This window comes from Haemorhous mexicanus, chromosome 17 (genome assembly GCF_027477595.1).
Source record: "Haemorhous mexicanus isolate bHaeMex1 chromosome 17, bHaeMex1.pri, whole genome shotgun sequence".
NCBI classification, from domain to species: Eukaryota; Metazoa; Chordata; class Aves; order Passeriformes; family Fringillidae; genus Haemorhous; species Haemorhous mexicanus.
This window is the reverse complement of record NC_082357.1, coordinates 8,653,312-8,680,608: the sequence shown is the minus strand read 5'-3', so window position 1 is coordinate 8,680,608 and position 27,297 is coordinate 8,653,312. Positions and strand designations below refer to the sequence as shown.

General features: G+C 52.2%; 2 protein-coding genes across 2 annotated transcripts in view; both read left to right on the top strand.

The window, feature by feature from the left end:
* SYT17 (synaptotagmin 17) overlaps positions 1-14,675 on the top strand; it is a 35,171-nt gene extending 20,496 nt beyond the window's left edge. The window contains exons 7-8 of the mRNA XM_059861936.1: positions 649-804; positions 13,605-14,675. Coding sequence (XP_059717919.1) covers positions 649-804; positions 13,605-13,801 — 353 coding nt within the window. The 3' untranslated portion in view covers positions 13,802-14,675. The remainder of the gene's footprint in view (positions 1-648; positions 805-13,604) is intronic.
* Positions 14,676-15,815: 1,140 nt separating this feature from the next.
* CLEC19A (C-type lectin domain containing 19A) lies at positions 15,816-27,032 on the top strand. Its single transcript, XM_059861953.1, has 5 exons — positions 15,816-15,958; positions 24,067-24,232; positions 24,728-24,821; positions 25,645-25,777; positions 26,532-27,032. The coding sequence occupies exons 2-5, from the start codon at positions 24,069-24,071 to the stop codon at positions 26,609-26,611; spliced, it is 471 nt and encodes a 156-aa protein (XP_059717936.1). The 5' UTR covers positions 15,816-15,958; positions 24,067-24,068; the 3' UTR covers positions 26,612-27,032.
* The last annotated feature ends 265 nt before the right edge of the window (positions 27,033-27,297 follow it).

The window sequence follows — 27,297 nt, the reverse complement described above, 5'->3', positions numbered from 1 at the left end:
AGGGCAGTGCATTTCTCACGTTACTCATGCACAGATTATCTGTGCCCTTAAAGCAGATCAGTGAGGCTGCAGATTGTGGGGGGCCCAGGGGGATTTGATGCTCAGTTCCTGTTTATACAAGGCTCTGGATGTCACTCTTGTATGTACAGACAACAATAATGAAAGTATTTGGAACACTTACTCTGGGATACAGTGGGGGGTTTGCCAAATTTAAAATAAGGGTCTCTGAGCCAGGCTGAGGTGAGGAGCCAGGATCCCCCTGTGCTGTGCTGTGTAAGGCAGCCCCTGGGCACTGCTCCCTGCTGGCCCTGGCCACTCTGCCTGGGAGCTGCTTCGTGCCTCTCTCCTCAGGTGGTCTTCCCACGTTCCTGCCCCCGCCTCTGCTGCTGCCAGAATCTTGGCATTTCCCAAAAAGAACAGCATGTCAAGGCTGACATTAGCTGTGGTTTTGGCAGGGACTGTTTTTAATCTGGCTGCCTGGCTTTTGTGCCCACTGCAGTCTGTGGGAGCAGCGTGGGGCACAAGTCCCAGCCATTCCCAAAGGCCATTTCCCAGCACAGTCCATCCCTGGGGTGCCCAGCCCTCGTGAGCTGGGCTGCTGACTCAGGATCCCCACAACACAGGGCTGTGCTTTGTGCTCTTTGCCAGATCCCTTTGTGAAAATTCAGCTCGTTCACGGATTAAAATTAACAAAAACCAAGAAGACCTCCTGCATGAGGGGCACCATAGATCCCTTCTACAACGAGTCCTTCAGCTTCAAGGTTCCACAGGAGGAGCTGGAGAATGCCAGCCTGGTGTTCACAGGTGAGTGTGGTGCTGCTGGCAGCAGTTGTGGGTGTGCAGGACTCTGCTTGTCCCACCCTAGGGAGCTGAATTAGCACTCTGACCTCTGCAGAGGCTGTGCCCAGCATTGCCATCCTGGCTGGGGGCTGGTCCTGTGCTTGACTGGTCCCATTCAAAATGCTCCTGTGCAGAGGAAGAGGAGGAACAAGAATTGCCCCTCTCAGTGGCACCCAGCCTGGGCACAGGGTCAGACCTTAAGAGAATGTTCACTGCTGTCCCCTCAATCACAGAGCCCAGGCACTGGCAAAATAACTCGTGGTACTTGATGGTTTGCTGGTGAGAGGGGGCACCTAAAGGTGTTCCACAGTGACCTCAGCTGTTCTGTGAGCAGGGCTTGCTCATGCCTTTGTTTCTGAAGGGCTGGCACTCTGTGCCAAGCCCTGCATGGCACAGCTGAGATGGACACAGGTACAGCCCACAGACCCTGGGGCCATGGGCAGGCTCAGAGCTGACCTCACTCAAGAGCTCTGCCAGCACTGCAGGTGCTTGGCTGGGATAGGAATTTCTATTTTTAAGCAGTTTCTGGGTCTCCTGTTCTTGTTCTCCAGGCAGGAGAGCCTAGGTGCTGGGAGCAGGAGTGGCAGAGCACAGGGCTGCTGTCCTAGGCCAGGGCCCTGCTGAGGCTGGTGGCATTCTCTGCCTTTTCCCAGCCTAAAAGTCTTGAGCAGGGCTGCAGGGACCCCTCTGAAGGGTGGGGTTCCCTCCCATGCCATGACTGCACCCCCCCATGGAGCTGGCACCATCAGGAGCAGGCTCAGACCTTCTGGCCCTCTGCAGTATCAGAGGGGCTGGGTGGTGGGGCCCACACTGGGCTCTCATGCTTCACAAACACTTTTTTTGTCAATTTTCCATCATTTCTTTTGATGAAAAGAATCTGCTTCTGAAAGGACGTATTTTTTAATTTTACTTTTTACATGGAAGATACAGGTGTCAAAGCTGGTTCAAGGAGGCTTATTCCAACCCATTAGTTTGTTTTCAAACATGTTAGAACAAAAAGTGATGCTGATTAGCAGCTTAAATGTTGCCCTTCATGCTCAGAAATTTCCTCAGCAAAACACCTGTAATTAATCCCTGCTTTGCATGCATGTCACCCTGCCTGCCCCTTGCATGTGCAGTGATGGGTTTGTCCCTGCAGCTTCCATCAGGTGACCTGGTGACAGGCCTGAGTCACTCACTCTTTGCTTTCCCCTTTTCCTGCTGGCAGCAGAAAAGACAGAGCAGCAGCTCTGCACTTGGGAGGGTGAGGGGAGCCCTGCTGCTCAGCACAGTGAATGAAGTTAGGATAGATGGTGGATCTCAGGCTGGTTTTCCCTGTGCAGAGGGGTGTATTCCCAGTGAGCCAATGGGAACCTGGCTGATTCATCACCCTGTGTCACACAGGCACTGAGCCTCCTCTGTGGGGCTTCATTTTCTGAGTGACATATTGCTTGCTGTGAGTTTGCAATAAATAATCCCAGGCCAGAAATGTCCCCAGGAGCTGCACAGCTGGGAAGGAAGGTGCAGAGCTCTGGGAGGAGCAGTGGGGCCAGGTTCCCCTGGCCTGAGGGGTGAGGGGCAGGGTGGGCATGGCACTGCCTGGGCTGGGGCTTCTGCTGTGCCCAGGACACTCTGGTGTGAGGGGTGGGGTTGGTGTGGCCAACAGAGAGCTGGAGCCAGGGCTGCTGGTCATGTGTTAGTGTGTACAGCCTTCTGCTGGGTCAGTGCCTGCCCTGTCTGTCACAAGGACCTCTGCTCAGGGGACACGGTGGTGGTGGAGGTGCTGAGCCACATTCAGTGTCCCTCCAAGTGACAGACTGGCTCCTGATGGTGCTGGGGGTGTGTCCCCAACAGGGAGGGCAGCACCAGTCTATTCCTGTGTGCATCTGTGCTGACATGAGTTTCTGAAGGTCTGGGAAGGGGGCTGTGCTGCTCCCCACAGAGCTCCTTCTTGGCACCTTACAGTATTATTCAGCTTAAGGGCTCGTGGAGGGCTTTGGGATCCTCTGCTAAAAGATAATCAAGAGCAAATGTTTGGCAGTATGGGTATCTTGCAATGTGAGATCTCTGTTTTGCATCTCTGCATAGCAAGGGTGTAGTTTTGTTTTGTTTTTTTAACTTAGGTGCTTTGGGGTTCTTTTTTGCTGCAGTGGTGGTTCTTTCTGTTGTGTGTTTTGTTTGGAATTGTTTCTTATTTCTTTTATCTTCTAATCCACATCTCTAGTCCATTAGGTCAGTTAATTAAATTTGCTGTTGAGTCAAAGTCCAATTGAAAAGCAAAATAATCCTGCTTGAAGGGTGGGTGATGATGCTTTGAGTGGAGAGAGAGCTGTAAAAGCAGCCATGGGAGCCAGAGGTATGTCTTCAATAATTTAAAGGAACCTTTATTGTGGCTTTGTATTTTGGACCCAGTCTGCAGCTGTCTTTACATTGGCTTGGCTTCATGGAAAGCCCTGGAACTCTGCCAGTTCCCATCAGCTGGGGCTCCTGGCTCCCAGGGGGGCTGGTTCCACGCTGCACAGCAAGGCACCATCCACACAAAGTAAGATGCATTTTGTTTTCCCCCCGTGTGTTTCTCCCCTGTGCATCTTGGATCAAGCTGTGTTCAGTGCACTCTGGTGTGGGTTTCTCCACCCTGTGCTGTGAGTTACCAAGGACTGTGTGTGCAGACAGAGGAGACACGTGGTAAAGCACCATCCCTGCTTTCCTGGTGGTGCTCTGGAGAGCTGAACTCCACACCAGGCTCAGGGCTGAAGCACAGCTGGGTTTGGAAGAGCTCTGTGTTAGCTGGGGCTGGTTGGGCTGGTTCTTTGCTCATTCCTCCTCCTCAGGCACACAAGGATTCAATACTGTCAATTACTGGCACTTACAGACCAAAATTCTTCTCCTTCCACATTGGTGCAGGGCACCTTGTCCCTGCTGTCTTTCTGCCTTCCCTCTGCTCCTTCCCCAGATGCTGCTGGAGCTGTCTCTAGCTCACAGTCCCAGTCCAGTGGCCAAAAGGAGGTGGGATGAGCTCTGGTGGAAATGTCTGCTTCAGGAAAAAGCATCCAGGGTCACATTGCTGCTGCAAGTATTGTCTGTTAACAGCTTCTCCCAAAAGAGGCTGAAACCAGGAAAGCCACTGATGCTCATGACAAGTCTAATGTCCTGACAAAAGACAAAAAAAAAAAAAAAAAAAAAAAAAAGGAAAAAAAAGAAAAAAGAGTGAGGCAACAGCTGGTGGAGAGGGTGTTTGATTTTCATTTACTTCACCAAACATGTTGTCTAGGTAATGAGCAGCCATATACTTATTGTAACAGAAATGCACTCTTTTGGGTGGTTGTTTTTTGCACTTTCTGGGGTTTTTTGGCAACCTGACACATATCCCCCGTCTTCTGCTTGAGGGCAGGCAAGTCATGGGCTCACCTCCTGCAGAGAAATGGGGCAGGCTCTGAAAGGTGGACTGTTCTAACCATGGGAACAAACCTGTGAGCAAAGGTGTTGCTCTGTCTGATGGCAAGGGGAAGGTGGAGTTTGGCCCTGACAGCAGCACTGGCAGCTGCTGCCAAGATCATTTCCATGAAGGAGAAAGAGTATTTGAGATGCAAGTGCAGCCTCTGTGCTGGGAGGGCTGGATGATGGGCACCCAGAGACCCTGTGCTCTCCCCACTGAGGGATTTTGGGCTGTCCAATAAATCTCAGTCTGTCAGAAAGCCTGGGCTGTGCAGCAGGAAGGCAGACTCCACCTGAAACCTGAGCACTGTAGTATTTTGTTAATGATTATAATGTTGTTAATAACAATCATCAGTAATGCTGTTTGCACTGCAGTAAAGCCCAGATGGCCCAATAAAAACCAGCAGCACTCCAGGGCAAGCTGTGTCTCAGTGACTCCTTAGCATCTTCTCATCACTTACCATAAAAAAAGACAACCTGCAGCACTCACAGGGAGGGGATGTTTGTGTCCCCCAGGTCCTTGTGGTGGCTGTGTGTCTTTCTCCATTTAAATGAGCTGTTGGAATGTTTGCATGGCAGGATCTTCAGGGCTTGTTACACAAGCAGAGTCCCCAAAGAGGGAGAAATCATCTCCTTGCAATTGTAGAGGCAAAATCTGCTTTTCCTTCTGGCCTGGCTGAAAGGGCAGCTGGGCTAGGACAGCCCTGGGGCTGATGGAGAGCAGCAGTGGGGCTCCTCCTGCTGCTCCATTCCTGTCTGCAAGGGGCCCTGGCTCCAGCAGGGCAGGATGCTCTGCCTGGGACAGAGGGAAGCAGGCTGGGCAGGGTGTGCTTGTTGGTGGAGATGGACTTCAAAATGTGTGTGACCTGCACTGGTGACATCTTCACAGTCACTCCTGCCTGGGGTGCAGCTCATGGGCATCTGTCTTCTGGTAGGATTTGCTGATACTCCTCACTTTTCAATATGCTTCAAAACTTGGCAATGTCTCTGCTTTCTGTAAAGATTTAGGACCCATTTTCCCTTTTTTTTTTTTGAGTATTTTTGTTCCCAAGAGTGTTGAGACTTTGCAGAGCTGTACCTGTGGTTTCAGTGGCTGCAGCAGAGGGGCCCTGGCAATGCTGCCAGCCACCTCTGTGCCCCAGGTGCTGTGATGTGTGTCTTCAGACCCCTGCACAACTTGAATGCTTTATTCCAGGGCTCTAATTAACTTCCAGTTAACAGGCAGGGCTTGATTAAAGTAACAGATTGCTGTTCAATAGCAATATACCTGGTTCCTCTGTTGGCTCATTTTTAGTTGGCCTTTAGGAAAATATGGGGACCATTTAATGAAGTTTGTATTTTGAAAGGGGAAGAAAAAGTAACTGTTGGTGTGTATTGATGATGATGCAGTTCTGGGTATTGAGTTGCTTTCACTGAAATGTTTTCTCTTTGAAGCAGTGCTGCCTTTTTCAGCAGGATGCAGAGCTAGTGAGGCTTTTCAGTGGTATTTTTTTAATTAACAGAATGATTTCCAAATGTCCCAATCAGCTAAGCAGGTTGAAATTTGATAAAGTTTTTGTCCTGAGGCTTCTCCAGAAATATATCTGAATTCTGATTTCCCTGGCTATGTGGAAGTGTGACCTGGAGACAGCAGCATTACCTCTAGCTGCAGTTTGCAGGGATGGAAACCATCTGGAGTCATCACACATCTGCAGTTTGACTTGCCCATCTCTCCTTTCTCCCCTTGCTTTTGCTTTCCCACATGAAAACCCAACAAACATTCAGGCACTTTGTCTTTTGCACACAGATATAGGGAAGAAATCTCTAATATATGAGTCAAATTAAGCTGTTTTTTTTTTCCATGCAGGAATGCAGGAGGAGGATTTGGTTTCTCTTTTGAAATACTATCATAACATCTCTTAGATGGACGGATAATTAGACAACTCACTGCTAGAAAATTGTTTCTTGTCATCTATTAAACATGTCTTTTGGAACTATTGGACTGTCTGTATATTTCCCATATCTAGAGCTCAGAAGCAAAATGTAATCCCTGATTAAACCTGTGTAATCCTATCCTAGCCAAAGGAGGAAAAATGGCAAAAACCCACTGATGTCAGCACTGTGTTTTCTGGGGATTTATACCTGTTTAATTTAGATCAGAATTTGGCCTTTGTGTCTGGTGTTATAAAACACTCCATCCATTTATGCAGCAGCCTCCATATGGTCCTTGCCCAGGTCTGGGAAGGGCAGTGAGCTCCTGGCTGGTACCTCCTGCCCCCAGGCCTTGCTCCAGGGCTGGTGGCCCCACGAGGGAGCCCAGCAGGTCCTGGGAGGACCCTGGGAGAGGGACCTGGGGAGATGGGCTGGCAGGGGACACCCCTGAGGCCCAGCAGAGCCTCTTCACAGTGCACAGCGTGCATTTCCAGATGCACAAATCCCCTTTGGGAGGAGAAGGGGCCCCAGTGCTCTCCATTTCAGTCCCTCTGTCCTCGCTGCTCTCCTGGAGTAGGTGACAGCAGAGGGGCAGTCAGAGATGCTGAGTGGGGTCCTGCAGGCCCAGTCCTGTTTGGGGTCACTCAGGGAAGGTGCTCTGGGGTGAATTTGGTTTTTTTGCAGCAGACTGACTGCTTTAACAAGGAGGAGTGAAATTCCATTAATCAGGGTGAGAGCAACAAGATGCTGACCCTTCCTGACCCAATCTGCTGCTTGCTTAGGAGGCAAAATTAGATTCATCAAGTCATCAGACTTAGTTAATAAATGTACTGCATCTGATGTGGCAGAAATTGCCTGTCCTGGAGGTCTCTGGAATCTTTTGATAATCTTTTTCTCCTAAAGAAAGGAGCAAACCCTCCTCTCTCCAGGCTGATGATAGGTCCTTGCTCCTCTTGCCAAGCCTCTTAAATTAAGCAGTGCCATGGCTCTGCTGCCCTCAGCCCTTCATCTTGTTTGGCTCACACTGCAGTGAAAGGAATTATTCAAACCTCTTGCAGGGCCAGAATCTGCCTGTGTATCAAATGAAGAAAAGTCTGGGTGCAGGAGCTGCTGTGGGCAGCAGGGCAGTGTCTGCAAATGGAATGTCTGTGCCTGGCCCCGTGGCTGTCACAGGAGATGGATGATGGTGCAGGCAGAGGCTGCCTCCCCTGCATGGCTGTCCCTGCCTGTGTTTGCAGGTGCTGTGTGGCACTGGTGTTGTCAGGTGTGTAAATATGCTTTGTTGGATCTGGGGCTCATAGTGCAGAGAATTAAGATGCAATTTTAAAAAAGGGGAATTGGAAGTGGTAAAAGCCAGCCATAGACACTCCTTTTCAGTATCCTCTGGGCTGTTGCAGTAGATGATTCCAGCCCATTATTCCAGTGTCTCCTGATGAGGTAATTTCATGAGGTGTCATTCCTGCTGCCCTTGAGATCTCTGCAAGGCACACTTGTGCATTCACACTTCCTCTGCACCCTGGATCCCTGCTGTGTGCTGCAGGACTTTCCCCTCCCTGTGTGAGAGCAGGCTGTGATTAGCACACTCCTGGTTTGGGGTGCACGTGCAGGGAGCCCAGCCAGAGCACAGGGGTGCCCCTGTCCCTGGGGGAGGTTTCCAGAGAGTCCCTTGCCGTGGCACTGTGGGGCAGCAGCTGGCTCTGTGTGTGCCCATGCACTCCAGCAGCTCGTTCCCTCTGCAGCTGGGCAGGTGCAGCCACTGCAGGGGAAGGCTGGACAGAGAGTTTAATGTGCCCATCAGACCCTGGTAGAAATTAAAGTGATAAATGGGAAACCACAGCATCTTCTCCCATGCTTTTCTCTCCTCTCTACTAAATATGACTGTCCATGCTCGAGGAGCAAGGGCAGGGCTTGGGCCATGCCTGTGACCTTCTCAGTGTGCATCATTAGCCCAGCTGCTGCTGCTCCTCCTAGCACCTCTTTGTGCTAAACAGCCTTTTAACACTGATGTCAAGCACTTCAGGAGCAGTTTTCAGTCCTACTTAACCTGGCAGCTCAGCCCCACTGGCTGAGGCAGTGCTGGGCACAGAGGGGCTGGGCACTGGGCACTGGCTGCTGGGCACAGAGGGGCTGGGCACTGGGCACTGGCTGCTGGGCACAGAGGGGCTGGGCACTGGGCACTGGCTGCTGGGCACAGAGGGGCTGGGCACTGGGCACTGGCTGCTGGGCACTGGCTCCTGCCTGCCTGAATGGGCAGGTGTGTGAAGGGGGCACTTTGTGAGACCTCACCAAGTGCTGAGGCTGAGTGGGAAGTGCTGGAGTGTTGGTGAGTCAGTGCCAGCAGGGATGTGGTTCTGCCAGAGAGACCACACAGTCCCATGAGATCTGTGTGCTCAGGGGGGCTCTGTCCCTCAGCTGCCTGTGTGCAGCCATGGGCATGTTTTTGCTGGTTTTTCTTTTCTCTGAGTTACATGGGTTTAGTTGCACTGCAGGTGGTGGTGGAGGTGGCTGCAGGAGGGTTAATTGTTGGTGTGGAGCTCTCCACGCTGACATTCCCTGCTGGTGCTCCAGAGAGGCAGCAGCAGAGGCGCTGTGTGGCCGTACAGGGCGGAGCAGCACGGCTGGAGCTGCTGAGGAACTGCCTGGCACAGCTGGCCGAGCAGAGTTTGCAGGAGATGCAAATGTTTCACGGCCCCAGCTGCAAGGCTCAGGCGTGTCCCCATCCTGATAGTGATACTGATAGCCCTCAAGTTACCTTAAGGAAGTTTTTTTAGTTAATGCTCCTCCCTGGGCCTTGCAAGGATGCTGATGTGTTCAGTCAAAGGATGAATCAATTTCTGAAATGCCACTTTAAATCCTGCTACTGCACTCATGGATGATGATGATTTGCAGTGGTGCTCTGCACAAGTGCTCAGTGTGCAGTTCTCAGTGGAGAGGGGAAGGTGAGGGGCATTTTGGCTGGATCTGGTGCCTGGGCTGATGCCACCCAGGCAGCCTCATGGCTTAATTACCTAGTGAAAGCAGCTGACTGGCAAAAGTGATTCCATGTGACTGAGGCTGGTAGGAGACAAGGGAAGGCTCAGGCTGGGTTGTCCCCTGAGCAGATGTTGGAGCTCCGAGGCCCAGAGCATCTCCTGGGCAGCAGCTCTTGGGTGTGCAGTGCCCTCAGCCCTGCAGGGAGCAGGCAGCCAGGCTGGGGGGCTCAGCCTTCCCCCCTGTGCAGGAGCCCTCTGGGGACATGGGCCCTGACCCCAAAGGGACAGTTCATGTGGCACCCAGGCCCCCATCAGCTGGATAGGGATCATTTATCAGTTCATGTGGAATGCTGCATCAATAAGTTCATAACATGAAAATGTTTTATTTACATCATCTACCTTGTCCTCAACAATTCGACCCCTTTAATGGATAGAAGTGAAGGTGATTATCTTCTGTATTTCAGCATTTGTATTATAAAGAATGTCTTTTTAAGAAGCCTTTCTGTTTCCAAATGTGTCCTTCTGAAGAGCAGCTGCAGAAAGAATTGGTTTGACCTCTGCTTCTTTAATTGCTTTTTGCTCTGCATTGGCCTAGAAATGATGTTGCTATTGTGTAAATTACTGTGACAGTGGAAAAAGAGCTCATGAGATCAGGTGTGTAGTTTCTGTCAGGAAAATATGCTTCTGAAATGGAAAGCAGCATCTACCAGTTCATAACCAGAGTCTGGGTCAGTCTGAAAATCCCAAATGTTAATTACTTTATTTTCTGCTATTGAGCAGCTCCATGGTGTCACTGGTTTTGTGGCCAAGGGCAGACTGAATCTGAAATTTGCTATGGGCTCCTTTCAGACTCTGCCAGGGGATGTTCAGACATCAGGGAGCACAGCTCAGTCACACACCTGGACTCAGTGTGTGGCACAGTGCTCAGCTGCTGCCCCTGGAGCTTCTCCACCTTCACCTGTTGTGGAACAAGCTGGAAGGAAAGAGCAGGAACTTTTACCCACCCCCCCACCCCCCTCCCCAAGGCTGAAGGTGTGAGTTTGTATGGAACTGGCCCCTCTGCAGGTGGGGATGCAGCTGTGGTGTGAGTGTCACTGTGTGCAGAAGCAGAGGGCTCTGGCTCAGGCTGCTGCTCAGCTCTGCAGGGCTCTCCTGCTCCAGGGGGCTCCCAGGGCTCCCCTGCTGCCACCAGCAGTCACCTTGCAGCCAGGACAGGGCCAGCCCCCCAGTGGAGTGCCCCTCACCTCGTGTCATGTGGGGCTGTGCCTGAGTCCTGCAGTGCTGTCAGTCCCTGGGGGCACACAGGGCTCCGTGTGTGCACCAGGGTGGGCTGGCACTGCTGCTGCAGGGCTGTGCAGGGGGCTGGCACTGCTGCTGCAGGGCTGTGCAGGGGGCTGGCACTGCTGCTGCAGGGCTGTGCAGGGGGCTGGCACTGCTGCTGCAGGGCTGTGCTACAGGGTCACACCTGAGTGCAGCAGTGCTGGTGCTTGTTGGTGCTCAAGCAAATGGTTCCTCCCCTGTTTGAGAAGTGGTGGCTGAGCCAAGGGAGGACTGGGGGAGATGCTCCCCCTCCCTGGGTCTGGAAGGAGTACCAGTCTCTGCTTCCAGCTGTTCACCTGGGCCTGTGGGCTCCTACCATTCTCTTTTCCAGGCTTTCTTGGAAGTACTGGTGGCAGCAACAGGGAAATGGTGCTCCTGAATGTGAGCACAGAAAGGCTTTGTTTTCTCAATGCCAACTCCAGCCCCTTCTGGGTTAGGTCCATTCCACAGCTTGGTGAGCTCAGCCATCAGCAGATTGCTTAGCAAATTCTAAATCCTGGTCATTTAGCAATGGAATACAGCAGTTAGCCTCCCAGAAAGGCATGCCCTTGAATTTAAAAGGCTCTGACCTGATGGGTAAAGCTGAATTTTTGGCACACAAAGACCTCTCCTCATCTGAGGAAGCTGCTGTGGTGAAGCTGTGAGTGTGTAAACCTGAGGTCAGTCTAGTGCAGCCTCTTATGGTCTATGTGGGAATGAGCATTTGGCCTTGCAAAATGCCTGCCCTGTTCCTCAGCAATAAGTCTCTGTGCTATCTACAGTACTTAATGATAGAAGCAGCAATGCTTGTATAATTAGCCCATTAATAGCCCAAAGGACTCAGCATGCTAATTACCTGACACAATGAGATTAGCAGGTTGCATTGCAAGCATTCAAAATACTTGGATCAACAGGAGAATGGCAGGTGCCCTTAGTTAGCACACCTGCTTGTGTTACAGTCCTGGCATGGAGTATTTTTGAAGAATCAGTATGCCTGGGGTGCTTCTTCTCCACTGTTAATTTATCCTGTGATTAATTGATGGCCTGTAAGACTTCTTGGTTTAAATTACTTGGTGCTGTCTCCCAGGATTAGGCTTTATCTTCCTTAATTTTACAAAAAAAAAAAAAAAAATCCAACCCAAACCCAACAACAAAAAGACCAACAACAAGCAAGCAAACAAACAAACAAAAAAAACCCACACACAAAAAAAAGAAAAAACATCCTATTGAAAATTTTGGTTTTGGGGTATTTTTACATGGTTTTATCACAATATTTGATTTCTGTAGGCTAATAAATCATAGCAAAACATTTAGTATAGTCCTGCTAGCTACACCTGTGATCCATTGCCTTGTAGGAGAACTCATTAATAACCCAGACAAGCTGTGTATTAGTTGGAGATGGATGGGTTAGGATTCATGACTGTGTCCTCAGAAGGTGGCCTTTCCAAAAAACACCAGCCTGGCCTCTTGACAAAGGCACTTACTTGGCAACCTGTCCTGCTGATGGCATCAGCCCCAGATAACTGATGATGACAGGCAGAAGAGATGCAGTCTTCCTGCTGGGGTGGTGAACCCCAGATCATTTCTAAATGTCATTTGAAGATGGACTTACAGGGCTCTGAGTTGCAGGGTAGATTTTTTAGAGCAATTATTTGAACAAATTACTTGGGCATTTGAAGGTTTGCTGTCACCTAAAATATCCACAGGTAATTTGGTGAGCAGAAGCATCTCTGCCCATAAACTGTGTGTGTCAGAGCTGTCAGAAGGGATGAAGTGAGCTGTAACCTGGCACTGCTTGATTTCAGGACTGCACTGGCAGGTGGTACCCAGAGCACGATCCCAGACTGGTGCAGAGGTGAGGAACCAGCCTTGCAGAGTGTGGAGATGGCAGAGGGGCAGGTTAAAGTAATGCTGGTCCCTCAGGGGTGTGTTACAGTAGGAAATGCACAGCCCTGACAAAGGTGTGTGGTGGGAAGTGAGGCTGAGTGCCTGGTGTTCGGTGTCCTGCCTGCCTGCCAGGCTGTGCACACATCAGGGGGATGCCATGGGGGTTCCCAGAGCTTGTTTTGCTGCCAGTGCTGGTTTCCAGCAGCCCTGCAGAGCTGGTGCTGCTGGCAGGGGCTCCATGCCAGGCTGAACATGCTCTGGCTGCACCAGCCCAGCTGGATTTGGAGCTCCTGTAGACATTTGTCCTTAAAAATCCCTCTCTTTCCTGAGGAGATTTTTTAATCGTTAATATTCCAGGCAGTGCCTGTGGATATCCTGGCTTCAGCTTGCAAAGACTTCATTTCAACTTTTTAATGAGCTGAGGCAGGGCTTCAGTTTGCAACACTCACAGTGCTTTTGCTGCTGTCTGGTGGGAGGGCTCAGCCTTTCCCAGGATCAGGCCCATCATTAGGGTTTGCTGCTGTCTGCAGCCTTTCCTTCCAGGAGACTGGGCTAATCCAAAGGACAGGGTGGTGGGTTGGTGTCTCTCCCTCAGATGCTTTCCTGGACATTTAACAAGTAGCTGCAGTGATAATTATGGCAGATGTTGCTGTGTAAACACCCTGCTGACAGCCTGGCCCTGTGTAATGCCTGCCTTGGAGCTGGGCAGGCTGTAGATTAGCACTGGAGTGCTTTGTGCAATGTGTTTGGAGGAGGGCACTTTGAGATGCTGCTTCTGCACTTCCCCAGTCTCAGGCTGCTGGGCTGCTTTTGTGATTTCATGATGCCCAGGCAGAGCTTTTGGCACTTCTTTATATGATGTAGTTTTCCTTCAAGGCTGGACAGGACTTTGAGCAGCCTGCTCCCGTGAAAGGTGTCCCTGCCCACAGCAGGGGGGGTGGAAGAGGATGATCTTTGAGGTCCCTTCCAACCCAAATAATTTTATTCATCTACATTACCTATTCATGGTAAACACCGTGGTAACTGTGGATTTGCGTCTCGCTTATTTGAATTGTATTTCAGTCTGTAGTACAGCTTATTTTATTCCTTCCAAGCTCCTGTTTCTCTAATATTTTTCTGATGCCGAGTTCAGCATCTGAACATAGCATCTGAGTTCATATCAACAACGCTGGCACCTGGCACCTGCTGTGGGGGACATCTGTGTTTGGTGTCCTGGGGCAGGGCTGTGGCTGGGCGGGCGGCGCTTTTCCCTTGACCGCTGTGTGTTTCTGCTCTCCCCAGTGTACGGGCACAACGTGAAGAGCAGCAACGACTTCATTGGCAGGATTGTGATCGGGCAGTACTCGACGGGCGCGCCCGAGTCCAACCACTGGCGCCGCATGCTGAGCGCGCACCGCACGGCCGTGGAGCAGTGGCACAGCCTGCGCTCCCGCGAGGACTGCGACCGCGTCTCGCCCGCCTCCCTCGAGGTGACATGAGCCGGGTGACCGACGGCAGCCAGAGCGGGCGGGCGGACGAGATAAGAACCGAACCGACCACTGAAGCACCCCAAGTCACCCCTGCGCACGCCCCACGGCAGCTCCGTCGGATTCGTGCTGGCACCCGGCTGTGCTGGCCTCAGTGATCTGTGTCCCACTGGGTCCAGCTGTGCCCCTGGGGCCGGGGCTCTGGCTGCTCGCAGCCCGGGGCCGAGCAGCTCAAGCACGGAGTGGGTGCAGGAGCTGGGAGTTGCCTCTGCTGTCCTTCCAGTCCAAATCCATGGCTCATCCTCTCGGAGATATAAGTACCCGTGTGCTCTCTTTGGTGAACGTGGTAATTAGGCTAGAATATTTTTTTAAATGGTAGAACCTGTGGTGAAATCGATTCTGACTGCAATTTTGTCCTTGTAGTAGTTTCAACAGAATTAAGCTGCTGTTAGTGTGTGTGTTTGTGTGCCCACGTGGGACAGATCCTGTGTCCCATCAGCGGTGACCTGCCAGTCTCGATAGCAGTCTGTCTGTGCAGTAGATTCAGTGCTGATATAGCAAAATAAACATTTCCAATAGCATTTGTACTGGGAAAACCAGCTCACGTCCTTTCAAACATGTGCTGTGCAAAAAAACACCTGCTCCAGGGACTTTGGCGGTTAAGAAGACCCAGAAGCCACAATTTTAATTCTCTCACAGACTGCAGTGGCTCTTTCTGTGTTGTGTGTATTTACCCAGGTAGTTCTTCAGGTCACCAAGTGAACTTAGCTACAGTCAGGCTGTCCTGTTGGTTGCTTGTGTACATTTTATTTTTCCACAGCTTATTGTCTGGTATGATGGAGATGGTATATTTATTGAAAATAAAATTCTATTTAATTGTGCCACATGGATTGGGGTGATACTTGTTGAATTCACATTTGTTTTGAGCTCCTTCAGTTATGCTTATGGCAGAAACAAAGCCAAAATGTTTGCAGTTACCCCGTTGTCACTCACTGCAGAAGAACTGGGAGCAGTTTGAGAGAAACTGGGCACCTGCTGCTGGAGGTGGGTGTGGAGAGTGAGCTGGATGCCTTGGTCTGGTCATGGTGCTTCCCATCCAGACCCCAATAACACCCTGGGGTTGGACGTGTCAGACTCCGGAGATGGCACGTGGCAGGATGGGCAGCACTCATCTCCCTCCTCTATTCATTAAATGAGACCCCAGTACCTCCTGTGCTTTTAATAATTTGATTTTTAAAAAGTAATAACAACACACATGACTATTTCACCTGTTTATTATTTAGCTGCTACAGTTAGGGACAGGTGAGTCTTAAAAAGCAAAACAAAACCCAACCACCCTAAAAAAGCTCAGTGCTTGCTTTGGCAGGTGTCAGTGTGGTCAATAATCCCTGCTGCTGTCCAGGTGTTCCTGCCCCAGGGCAGGTCTGTGTGGTTACTCTGATATCAGCATCCCTTCAGCACTTTGCCCGTGGCACCTGGCTCCCTGCTGCTCCCCAGCACAGCTGCTCTGTGTCAGCAGCACTCAGCAGCAGGGCACTGGTGCCTTCAGAGCCATCCAGGGCCATCCTCTTTCTGAGCACACCGTGGATGCTGGCTATCGATTCTAACCTGCCTCTCTGCAAGGGGAATTTCTTCTCTGTCCTGTGGTGAAGTTGATGGCAAATCTGTGTTCTCTGGCATCCTCCTGGTTTGTCTCATCAAAAAACCACCGTGGAGAAGGACCCCCACAGGCAGTCCTGGGCAAACGTGTGCTGTAGGAGGCTGATCTCTGCCTGTAGCTCACAAAGGCTCAGGCAAGGGGCTGTGGTTTCAGCAGTTGCTGTGGTTGACATTAATACTCTTCCATGTGGGGCCTGTGGACAGCAGAATGAGCTCAGGACATCCGTGAGAGCAGACACAAGCTTGGCTCAGCACTGGGGATGAAATGTGAACAGAAAGTAATTTTGCCTGAGTCTGTCCTTGAAGTCACGAGGTGTCTGTTCCACAGGGAGGAACAGTCATGTACACAGGATGCCAAAAATTGGTGAGGGTGCCCAGAGGGAAGGTCAATAGGAGCAGAACAGGAGCAGACTGGGGAGCTCCTGGCCTGCAGAGCAAACAGAACAGCGTGGGAAGGAGAGGAGCAGGAGGGATGAATTGTGGCCGTGCTCCTGGGGCTGCAGCCAGCAGGTGAGGCACATCTGATGTTTGGTGAAGTTGGAAGGTAACTCCAGGGGCAGCTGCAGCTGGCACTGCGTGCACGGCATGCCTGTGCTGTCCCAGTGCTGGCAGCAAAGCTGGTGCCAGCTGCTGTGCCAGGCTCAGGGCTGTGCCTCAGGGGCAGCCCAGAGCTCCCAGCTGCACTGGGGGACGCTGCTGCCACGAGTCTGGCTGTTAGAAACCAGCATAAAAATTATTCAGGATCTCTGCTCCCTCTTAAAACATGAATATTTGTGTTTTGGGAGTAGATTAATATGCTCAAAGATTTTTGTTCCATAGTTTGCTAAAAATTGTTTGTAACACTGGCTTTGTCTAAGGATGGCACTCAGAAAGAAGGGAAGGGGCATGTCTTGACTTCTAAAAATCCAAATTCCTTCATTTTTAGTGCTCTGCCATAGCAGCAGGCTTTTCTTTGAGCCAGATAATTTCAGATCAATGTATGGAAGGGAGGAGGTGTTCTTAAAAGGCTTTGTTTAATATGAAGAAAAGTTAATACAGAAAAGTCGATTGAATGAGTTACTCTCTCTGGAGTAAGTCTGGATGCTTTAGTGTACTGAAAGCTTGGTGTCACCCCAGATTGTTTATACTTGACTCTCTAAAAATGGGTCAAAAATGCTGAAAATTTTAATCTGTAGCTAAGAATGAAAAGGGAACAGCATTGAGAGTGTTCCTAAGCAGTTCCCTCAGTGCTAATTTAAGGCATAAATTGGAAATTGAACAGGACCACTAAATTGTATAGTATCTGTGCCTGTACTATTTCCCTTAAGAGTGCAACAGTTAGAAAAGGATTTTATACAGTGTTTTTAAACATCTGAAGTTTATGTCTAACAAAATGTTGACCACAGGAAGGAGACATGCTGGATTATATTGGTACAGGCTGCTGTATCATATCAAGTTTTCTGCTGCATGACAGCATGGACCCAGCACGGACCTGGCAGATGGGCACAGAGTGAATTCCTGAAACAGCCTTGGAGCCCCGGGCACAGCTGGGGGATCCTTCTTCCAGGCTGCTTAAGCGTGTCAGCGCATTGCCTTGCTCTGGGAAAAAATCTCAAACCAAACACAGGAGAAAAACCAACAAACCCCACGCCCCGCAACCAAACCAAACCAAACCAAACCAAACCAAACCAAACCAAACCAAACCAAACCAAACCAAACCAAACCAAACCAAACCAAAGGCACCACACAGTGGGGCACTGACGTGTTAAAAAGCCCCACTGCCCTGCAGCCCTGGGAGCCTTTCCCCAGCCTCCCTCCCCGGGTGTTCGCTGCCGCAGCCGCCGCTCCCCGGTGTCAGCAGCGGGGTCCCGTCTGTCACCCCCGAGGTGACGGGCTGTCCGAGGGCCGCCGCGGGATGGGGACACTAAACCCGCCTGGGGCTGCACCCGAGGGGGCGAGCAGGGATGATGTCCTTACTCCCTTGCGGCCCCGGCGGGTGACAGCAGCGCTCTGGGGGCAGCGTGCGCCCGAGCTGGCTGGGGCAGCGCACGGACCACGGCTCCGGCCCCGGCCCCGTCCAGGATGCGCTGAGCGGGGCCGGGGGCGGGCTGGGCAGTGCTGAGGGTGCGGGTCCCGTCTGGGCTGCGCTGAGCCGGGCCGGGGGCGGGCTGGGCAGTGCTGAGGGTGCGGGTCCCGTCCGGGATGCGCTGAGCCGGGCCGGGGGCGGGCCGGGCAGGGCTGAGGGTGCGGGTCCCGTCCGGGATGCGCTGAGCCGGGCCGGGGGCGGGCTGGGCAGTGCTGAGGGTGCGGGTCCCGTCCGGGCTGCGCTGAGCGGGGCCGGGGGCGGGCTGGGCAGTGCTGAGGGTGCGGGTCCCGTCCGGGATGCGCTGAGCGGGGCCGGGGGCGGGCTGGGCAGTGCTGAGGGTGCGGGTCCCGTCCGGGATGCGCTGAGCGGGGCCGGGGGCGGGCTGGGCAGTGCTGAGGGTGCGGGTCCCGTCCGGGATGCGCTGAGCGGGGCCGGGGGCGGGCTGGGCAGTGCTGAGGGTGCGGGTCCCGTCCGGGATGCGCTGAGCCGGGCCGGGGGCGGGCCGGGCAGTGCTGAGGGTGCGGGTCCCGTCCGGGATGCGCTGAGCGGGGTCGGGGGCGGGCTGCGGAGGAGCCGCCGCTCGGGGGAGGGGGCAGCGCAGCCCCTATATCCGCCCCGCCCGGCGGCCGCGCCAGAAGCCGCGGGGCCCGGCCCGAGTGCGACCCCCGCTCCCGGAGGGACCCCCACGCCGGCCGGACCTCGGCGGGACCCGCACCCAGTGGGACCCCCGAGCCCTGCGCGACCCCCGCGCCCCGCGGCTCCAGCCATGGGCCGCGGGCGGGCGCTGTGCGCGCTGCTCGCCGCCGCCCTGCTGGCCGCGCAGGCCTTCCCCCAGACCAACATCAAGATCAGCCAAGGTGAGTGCTCGGCGCCGGCCGCCGTGACTTCAGCGGCGGTGCTGGGGCAGGGAAGGAGCGTGAGCCCTCCGCAGGGCCGGCAGCTGGCTTCCCCCTGCTCCAGAAATCCCTGACTTTCCTTGAAATCAACTTTCTTCTTCGCCATGGGGACGCGCCAAAGGCAGCCATGGTGCCTGCTTCGGGATGCCAAAGGTGTCTGTGCTGGCTTTGTCTCTGTGTGCCAGGTCAGCTCTTTGGCCTTTGCCAACAGGCGCTGCTGCGGCTCGGGGCCGTGCCCTGCCGTGGGCCCGATATGAGGAATGAGCACACTCATGGAGGGTGCAGGCTATGGCAGGAATGAGCACACTCATGGAGGGTGCAGGGCTTTGGCAGGAATGAGCACACTCATGGAGTGTGCAGGGCTTTGGCAGGAATGAGCACACTCATGGAGGGTGCAGGCTATGGCAGGAATGCCCCCACTCATGGAGGGTACAGGGCTGCTGCAGGAATGCCCCCACTCATGGAGGGTGCAGGGCTGCTGCAGGAATGCCCCCACTCATGGAGGGTGCAGGGCTGTGGCAGGAATGAGCACACTCATGGAGTGTGAAGGGCTGTGGCAGGAACTGCTGCATGAGGCACACTCATGAAAGGTGCAGGGTTGTGGCCATGCAGCCCAGCAGGACAAGGTGAGGGCCATCAGGGCTCCTCGTTTATTCACACTTAACTGTATGTGAAATAAACACGGGATTCTCCCTTATTCCTCTTCTTTGCTCCGAGCTGCTGCTGACTGCTGAATATCACTTGGGTTTCTTCCAAACTTTTGCACGGTGTCAGTGCAAGTGGGAGTTGCTGCAGCAAGTTTGTTAGAGCCCTGTTAGGTTTACTGGGACTGAGTGGAAAGGGATTCCTTAAGTGCTGTTTGGTGAGATCGTGAGAAAAGGGATCGATACAAGCCTGGCTTTCCTGCCAGACGCCTAATCCGTGGGAGCTTTGCCAAAACTAATTAAGGAGGAGAAAGCTCTGCAAGATAACTTCTATCTGTCAGTGCCAGCTGCAAGAGCGTTGCTGCTGGTATTGGTATTGGCTGTAGCCTCACAACTCCAAACATACAGAGGATTTGAAGCTGTAAAACCAGCCTGGTTTCATTAAAGAATTTTACAAAGCAATGCCCTTGGTGTGAGAAGCTGTCCTTCCCAATGTGCTTCATCTGATGATTAATATTTTACTTGAAAACTTGTGACATGTGCCTTAAAAACACTTCAGGGTGTGTAAAATATTGCCCAGTTGTGAGATTCCTGTCCATCAGTGGACGTTCCTTCCCCTGCAGCTCCATACACCCCCCAGATACACTGAGACCAAGGTCCCTCCCCTGATCACATCCTTCAAAGGTGGAGGCTCAGTGTGAGACACTTTCATCTGTTAATGAAAAACAAATATTGTAAGTAACAAGAAGGTGGCATTGTTTGCCCATGGTGACTGGAATGTCAGGGCTTCAGGAGTTGCTTCTAAAGCCATGGGTGAGTGGAAGCATCCCAACATCACACAACAGCACTTAGTCCCTGCCACATCCTCCTGCCCTCCAACTCCGTGTTTAAATGCTTATTCTGTGGGTTGGCTCAATAAGGAGGACGTGGTGGGATGGACCTCTGGCTCAGCTGGCACCCCAGCTTAGCCACAGTGAGTTTCTGCTGAAGTCATCCTGGGGATGGGTTCTGGGGGTCCCCTGTCCCAGCCCTGCTCTCTCACCCAGCCCTTCCAGCTCCCCACAGCTCCAGCAGTGCTGAGCCTGGGCAAAGCCCTGCTGCTGCAGGGGTGACTTGGTGAGCACCAGGATGGGGTCCTGAGCCCCAGCTCTGCCAGCTGGGACCACTGCCCACCCCTCACTCTCACCACCACAGCCCTTGGATCCTGGTGGAGGGGCTCTGCCCTGGGAAGGCCCCAGACTTCCACATGACAGGATCTCCTCAGCTCTTCTCTGTTGACATGAATTTCAGATGAGCCTTTGAGTTGTTGATGAGCGCTCTCCAAACCCAGTTACTGGCCAAGAGCTGAAGAGGCTCACTTGGCCTTTTCAGGTCAGATGGCAGCATTAGCTTGTGGATGTGCCAAGGGGGTGTCTCCTAGCACCTCTGAGATCTGAGGAAAGCTGTCAGCTGTTGATTAAATGGAGTTCTTTGATTCTCTGCAACAAGAAGAGCATGTGCTGCCAGCACTGACCTGAGCTGGTCTGCTGTCCCACCAAAACCCTTTGGTGGAGCTGCACCCCTTAGGAGCCTTCCTTGCCTGGGCATCTCTTGTCAACCTTGTCCTAACCTCAGATTTCACATCTCAGACCTGCAGATCCCTGCAAGTGAGGCAGCATTGCTCCTTGGGATGAAGTTTTCAGGAGCAAACCTGCTCCTCACCAGCTGAGTCCAGGGGAGCCATGCAGCTGGTGGTAGGTTGTTTTTTTTTTTTTCCAGTAGCATCCTGAAATGAAGACCTTGTGAACCTGGCTAGGATTTTCTCAGTTAATTATTTCTGGTTGGAAATATGCCAGCTCCGGGGAAGTGAAACTTTTTTGGCAGAGCAGTGCCAGCTTCTGTAAGATTTTGAAAAGTGATTTTTCTGGTAGTTCTACAGTGGGGCTCAGCTAGTAAATAAATAGAAAGGCTCCAATTTGGCACAAATGCAGAGAGCACAAAACTTTATTTCTGACCCCAAATATTTGTTTTCCAGCTTTTCTGACTTAGTAACCGCTGCTTGATCTGAATCTTATTCTCAGCCAAGTCTGGACATTTATTTTGCTGGAGCTGCTTTAAAACATGGTTCTGCCTTTAAAACTGCTGCATTGTCAATTAAAAAAAAAAAAAAAAAAAAGGGAGAAAGAATTGTTGCAGTCATTTTTCACCAGGAATTTGGGGACAAATGGGTAGAGTGACTTGGATTTGGTAGGAACCCCCATGCTGCAGGCGCTGGATGTGCTGATCCTGCCCTGTGTGGAGGAGCTGATGTTTTGCTGGTCATTTAGACCAAATTCTCACTTTCCTTAAAAGTGAAGATTTGGTCTAAAAAGCCCCCAGATGGTTCCCCTGTCACCTTCTAGATCAAAGTACCACACACAGCTGCTGACTTGGGTTGTGAGGCTTTCCTGCAGAGCCATGAGTAGGCTCCTATACTCACAACCCTACATCAGATTTCTTATGTTTTTTCTGCTACAAATATTTCAAAGAAAGCAGCTCCCCTAATTGTTCCTGCCTGAAAAACTGGGACCAGTAGTTCTCCTCCAAAGAGACAGACAAAGCCTCTGATCCTGACCTAACAGAAAAGATGCTAATTAAAAGCTGACCTCCCATATTTTCCTTTTTGGTATATTTAACCTTAAATTCCTTCAGGCACCTCTGGTTCACTGAAGCTCATCAAATTAATGCTACCTAATGAGAACCAGTATGGAATAACAAAGCAGGGCTGTCTCAATTTCTGACTTGCTCTCAGCTGCTCTGAGCAAACATGAGGGTGATTTTCCCTGGAATTGGGGTGCCTGGCTTTGAGCCAGGACAGTGGGACACCCACTGCAATTAGCACTGGGGAGTGAAGGCTCCGTTTGCTGGGGATGCTGCTGGGTGAAGCCCTGTGAATTGTGCCACCATGCTGCCAGAGGTGAGGATTTTGTCAAGGCACTAAAATAAAACCCCAGTTGCTGGAACAGCTGGTGGTGCCTTGTCTGGCACAGACCTCTGGGCTGTCCTTGGCAGGAAGGAGCAGCCTCGAGTCTCTGCAAGCCAGGACCAGGTCCCAGGCTGTCCTTACTGGGGGTACATGCCTCACCTGTGACCTGGTGGTAAAGCTGAAGCCTCATGCTGAAGGTTTGACCCTTGTTCTGCTTTGGTTTTGGTGGAGACAGGGAACCCTGGCCAGCATCATGAGGGGAGGAGGGCTTGGCTCTCAGGAATCACATTGGCTTCTGGAGTTCCTGGTCCTACTCTGTTGCTACGCTGAAGTAATTTTGCATCTCCTAGGGCTGTTCTAAGGTTTTTCCCAGTGCAGTTATGGCTGGGTGTGAATCAGAGAACTGAACTCTGCCTTGTTGCTGAGCTGTCTTTATCTTACCCACTCTCCCCAAAAGCTGTTTTGCTCTTCCAGCCCAGCAGGCCTTATCTTTTATCCTCCACAGCCCATAATTAGTGCTGCTGAGGATGGGAGAGCCCCTTGAGCCCCTCAAGGGTTTGTTGCCCCTTGAGCCCCTCAAGTGTTTGTTGGGTGCAGAGCTGCTCCCAGTCTCAGCTCCTCTGGACGGATGGCTGGGGGTCCCAAGGCAGGCTGATGAGGTGACAGCCCCACAGGGCTTGGCAGTTGACTTGGCCTTGCTCAGGAGATAAAAAAGCTCTTTGCAGGAGAAAAAATGCTCTTTGCATTTGTGGTTTGTCACCTGGGAGGGGGGTGTGACAGCAGGGACCCCATGGGCTGGCTGTTGGCTGTTTGTAGAACACTCAGAGATCCCCATGTGGAAAGAGCTGATGAGAGATTAAATTATCACCCAGAGCTGCCAGCACTGGCACAGGGAATGATTTGGCTCTATGAATGCTCACACAGCTGCTTTGGATTCACCTTGCCTCTCTTGTTCTCCGTGCTGTTGCTTCCTTTGCCACAGGCGCATCCCTTGCTGCTGCTGGCAGTTTTGCTCTTCCCAGCCTTGGGGAAAGCCATTCCCCCAGCCCCTCAGTGCTGGTGGCACCACCCTGACCTCTCTGGGCTTGAGGCTGTTACCTGCTTGGATGTTCTGATGGCATCTGACATCTGCCCTCACCCCCTGCACGCCCACCCTGCCCACTGCCCCACTCGCCTCCACAGCAGCACTGACCCCAGACACAGCTCACTGGGGATGTGGGAACTGGCTCAAGGGGGCTGGCAATCCGGGAGCTAAGAGTTAAATCCGTGTGCCCCAAGATCTCAGGGTCCCACATGAGGGAGAGCAGAACAGGGAGGAGCTTGGAGCAACGTGTTAATGCCACTGCTGTGTTTAGACAGTGGCAGCTACAAAAGGACATCCTGCCCCCACAGGGGCCTCTTTTGGGACAACTTCCCCACTGTGCTGAAAAGCAGCAGGGGAGGAGGAGCAGCAGCATGGCTTTTATCTGTGGTGGGATACCTGTTGGATAGGCTGTTATCTGTGGTGGGATATCTGTTGGACAGGCTGGCACCGCTGCACACGTGCCTTGGCGGCTGCTCCTGGGCTGGGATCCTGTGCCTACGTGCATCCAGGGACAGGGACAGGGCATGGAGGGGGGTTCCCCTGGGGGGAGGAGGTGCAAGCTGTCCTTGCAGGAGGCCATAACCCCACAGCCCTGGCTGTCAGCTCCCCTCCCAGCACGGTGGCTCCAGTGGTCCTGATAGAGACAAGAGGAACCCTTATCTCGGTTTTCCCAGTAGCAGATGACAGTGCTTTTATTTTAAGCATCCTCTGCCTAAAATGATGTCAAGCTAGCTTGGAATGTCCCTCCTGATTTAGACAGATGCTGAAACCGAGGAACCAACATCTTATCTAAAATGTGTTTTGACTTCTGCAAACTTTTGCATGGCTCCTGCAGCAGCTGGGTTTCCAATGGATGTGTTTGGTGGTTATTTGCCTGGGTGAGGTGGGAGAGCAGGGCTGGGCACTGCTGCCTCCATCACCCGCTTAGCTTCCTGGCCAAACTGTCTCATCACCAGCTGCTGGATGTCCTCTGCTCTGCCCCCAGCCATGCCTGAGCCTGTCCATGCCTACTCCTGCCCACTCTTCTGGACAGAGTATGAAGGCCACTGCTACCGCTACTTCCCCATCAACAAAACCTGGGCTGAAGCTGACCTCTACTGTGCTGAGTTCTCCATCGGAATCAGGTCAGCCAAGCTGGCCTCCATCCACAGGTGAGCTGTGCAGAAACATCATCCCACGCTGGCACAGCCTGGGGAGGAAGGAAACTGGGGGCAAAGTCCCATTCCCACATCACAGCCTCTGTGTCAGCTGCAGGCTCGTGCTCCAGCCTACATATCCCTCTGCAGCAGCGGCCTAGTCAAGGCTGATGCACAGTTCACACAAAGGCAAAATAGAAAATAAATGCCTTTTCCTGGACTGGCAGGAAAACTGGCATAGTATTCCCTAAATTGCCTCAAACTGTGGTTTTTTACTTTTGAAAAAGAGAAGTACAGCATGATTACACATGCTTTTTTCCCTATTCCCTCTCCCCCAGCTCTCACCAATACTACGCTCCTCTTGCACAGACCTGGGAAAGTAACCACCAGCAGCAAGAAGCAGGGAGCCCATTTGCCCATGGGTCCTGTGGTAGGGTGAGTGCTTAGGGACACACCTGACCATTTGCTGACATATCCTCTTGATTGCCCTGTACTGCTCTGTTTTGGCAGCTGGGAAGAAAACGTCTTTGTGTACGACCTGGTGAACAGCCGCGTGCCCGGCATCCCCACTGACATCTGGACAGGACTCAATGACCTACGGCAGGTGGGAGCTCCCTGGAATCCTGTGGAAAAAGGCTTTGGAAAATTCACCTCTCTGTGTTTTCCTCCCGGAAAGCCACTTGGTTTTCTTCTTTGCTCCTTATACCCCCGTAATCAGGAGGTGGCATAGAGTCTGTGGTGCAGCACATGGAGAAACTTGTTATTTCACCATTCCATTCTGCTTTTTAAAGAGAAGTGTTACTAGAGTTAATAGGCTAACCAATAATTACTCATATTACATTTTATTACTGGATTAGTAGAAAGAGTATTGTACTGCTGGTCCAAGAAGAGCAAATAAACTGAAAAGGTCTTCAGTGTCAAAAACCACCGAGTTCCATTGCTCTCTTGTGCTACTCTGTGACTTTTGAAAGCTGACATGTTGGAAATATATAGTCTAATATGTTAGAAAGAAAAATGGAGACCATCAGGAGTCTCATGTCAGCAAATTTTTTGTAGATATTGGAAAAGGAATGGAAAATGAAAAGGAAAAGGAGTGTAGAACTGGGTGGGGGTGTTAAAAATATATAGATTTGATTTCTGGGCTTCCCCTGGTGAGAACACTGTGAAACCTGGGGCTATTCTTGGCATGTTTCCAGTTGTAAAACCCAAACGTGCTGTTTGGACTTTGCTGAATGGTGTCTGTCCATGTCCCTGGGCTGTGTGGCACTGGGAATGGGAATGGGATCTGCTGAATGGTGACAGTCTCTCCCCATGTCCCTGAGCTGTGTTTCACAGGGGATGGGGGTGGGGACTACATGGGGGTGGCCTCCCACCCTCTGCAGTCACAACTCTGTGGTGACAGCCTCTCTCTGCTGGCCTCGTGTCAGGAGGGTCACTTTGAGTGGACTGATGGCTCCTCCTACGACTACCAGTACTGGGATGGCAGCCAGCCTGACGATGGGATCCACTCCATCCCCGAGGAGGAGGACTGCGTGCAGATCTGGTACAGACACAGCAGTGGTGAGCACCCAGGGCACCTTCAGTGTTATTTGTGTGGCAATAAGTTCATTCCAGCTTGGCTCCTGCTTTTCTGAAGAGGTTGCTGCCAGGCAGAGGATTTGCATTTTAATTTTTTAGTATTATATTCTTTTTTTCTTTACAGTGAAAAGGTGTTTTCCTTTTCACCATGTACATACATGCATGCATACTCATTTTGCCTCTGCTCCCATCTCCCTCTCCCATAGTAGCAGCAAGGCAGGAGCATCACTTGCCTTGAAGATTTACCAAATTTAGTCAAAGGTCGAATTTCCCCATTTCCCCTCCCCTATGGGAAACCTGTGGGAACACTCATTGTTTTGCCAGCTTATCTCTCCCATGCTTGGGCCAGGACATCTTGCTGAAGTGGGACAAGACCCTGCCTGTGCAAAAATCCCACTGCACACCCTCCCTGCCAGTGAGACCAGCCAGATGTGTCCAGGCCCCCCAGATGTCCCTAAATGTTTGTCCATGGGCAGCCTGTGGATAATTTTGGGGGAACAGGGCTGTGTTTGTTTGCAGCTGCCCCTCCACTACCAAGTCCAAGCTGGGGCCCGGCCTCTCCTCTCACATCCCCCAGGTGAGGATGCTGGGAGGAAGCAAGACAGTGAGTGGCACCAATGGGAGCACATCCAGAGAAAGCCTCTCACAGTGGCCAGAGGTCCTGGTGCCAGGGGCAGTGCATGGTTCTCTCCTTTTGCCTTTTTCAGCTAATGCCTTGTGTTTCTTTGGGGGGTAGCACTGCGCTCCTGGAACGACAACGCCTGTGGCAGAGCCTTCCCCTTTGTCTGCAAGATCCCCTCACTGGCCCTGGACTGAGGCTGCTGGTGCTGCCCACACCTCCTTCATTCTGGGTCACCTCTGCAGCTGTGCTGGGCTGGAGCAGTCAGGACGTGGCATGGGTTGGGGAGCAGTGGAGCTGCTTGGATCCCCAGGCACTCCCTGGCTGGAGAATCCCTGCTGGAGGATGGTGGGGATGAGCCTGGCACTCACACTGACAGGAGCTGCATTCAACAGCAGAGGAGCCCCCAAGCCCGAGTCTGGCTCTGGATTTCAAGATCAGCCATCACAGCGTGTTAGAGGAAACCCGTGATTTTACCAGTACACCAAACTGTTAGCACCCAAAAATAGCCGTGTGTAGGAAATACTTTTGCCTGTTGATCTGTGAAGAGTGGAGGACAAGTGTTATTTTCTGTTAAATTATGCAAAATGCCTCTTGTCCATGTTCTTTTTTTCTCTGCTAAAATAAACGTCAAACAGCAGCTGGAGGCTCCTCTGTCTTTCTTGCACTGGAGTAGCAGTGATTCCCTGAGGGTTTGGGGTTTCCTGTGAAAGAAGGTGTTTTTTTCCCCAACCTGCTCTGTGTTACAGAGGTGTGTTGGGGGAAAGCAGCTGCCTAGGAAAGTTTATTTTATAGACCCCGAGTGGTTTTTGGGGTGCATGGGGCAGCCTGTGTGCTCCCCCTGCCCTTTGCCTGGCCCCCAGCAAGCACAGAGGCACCACGG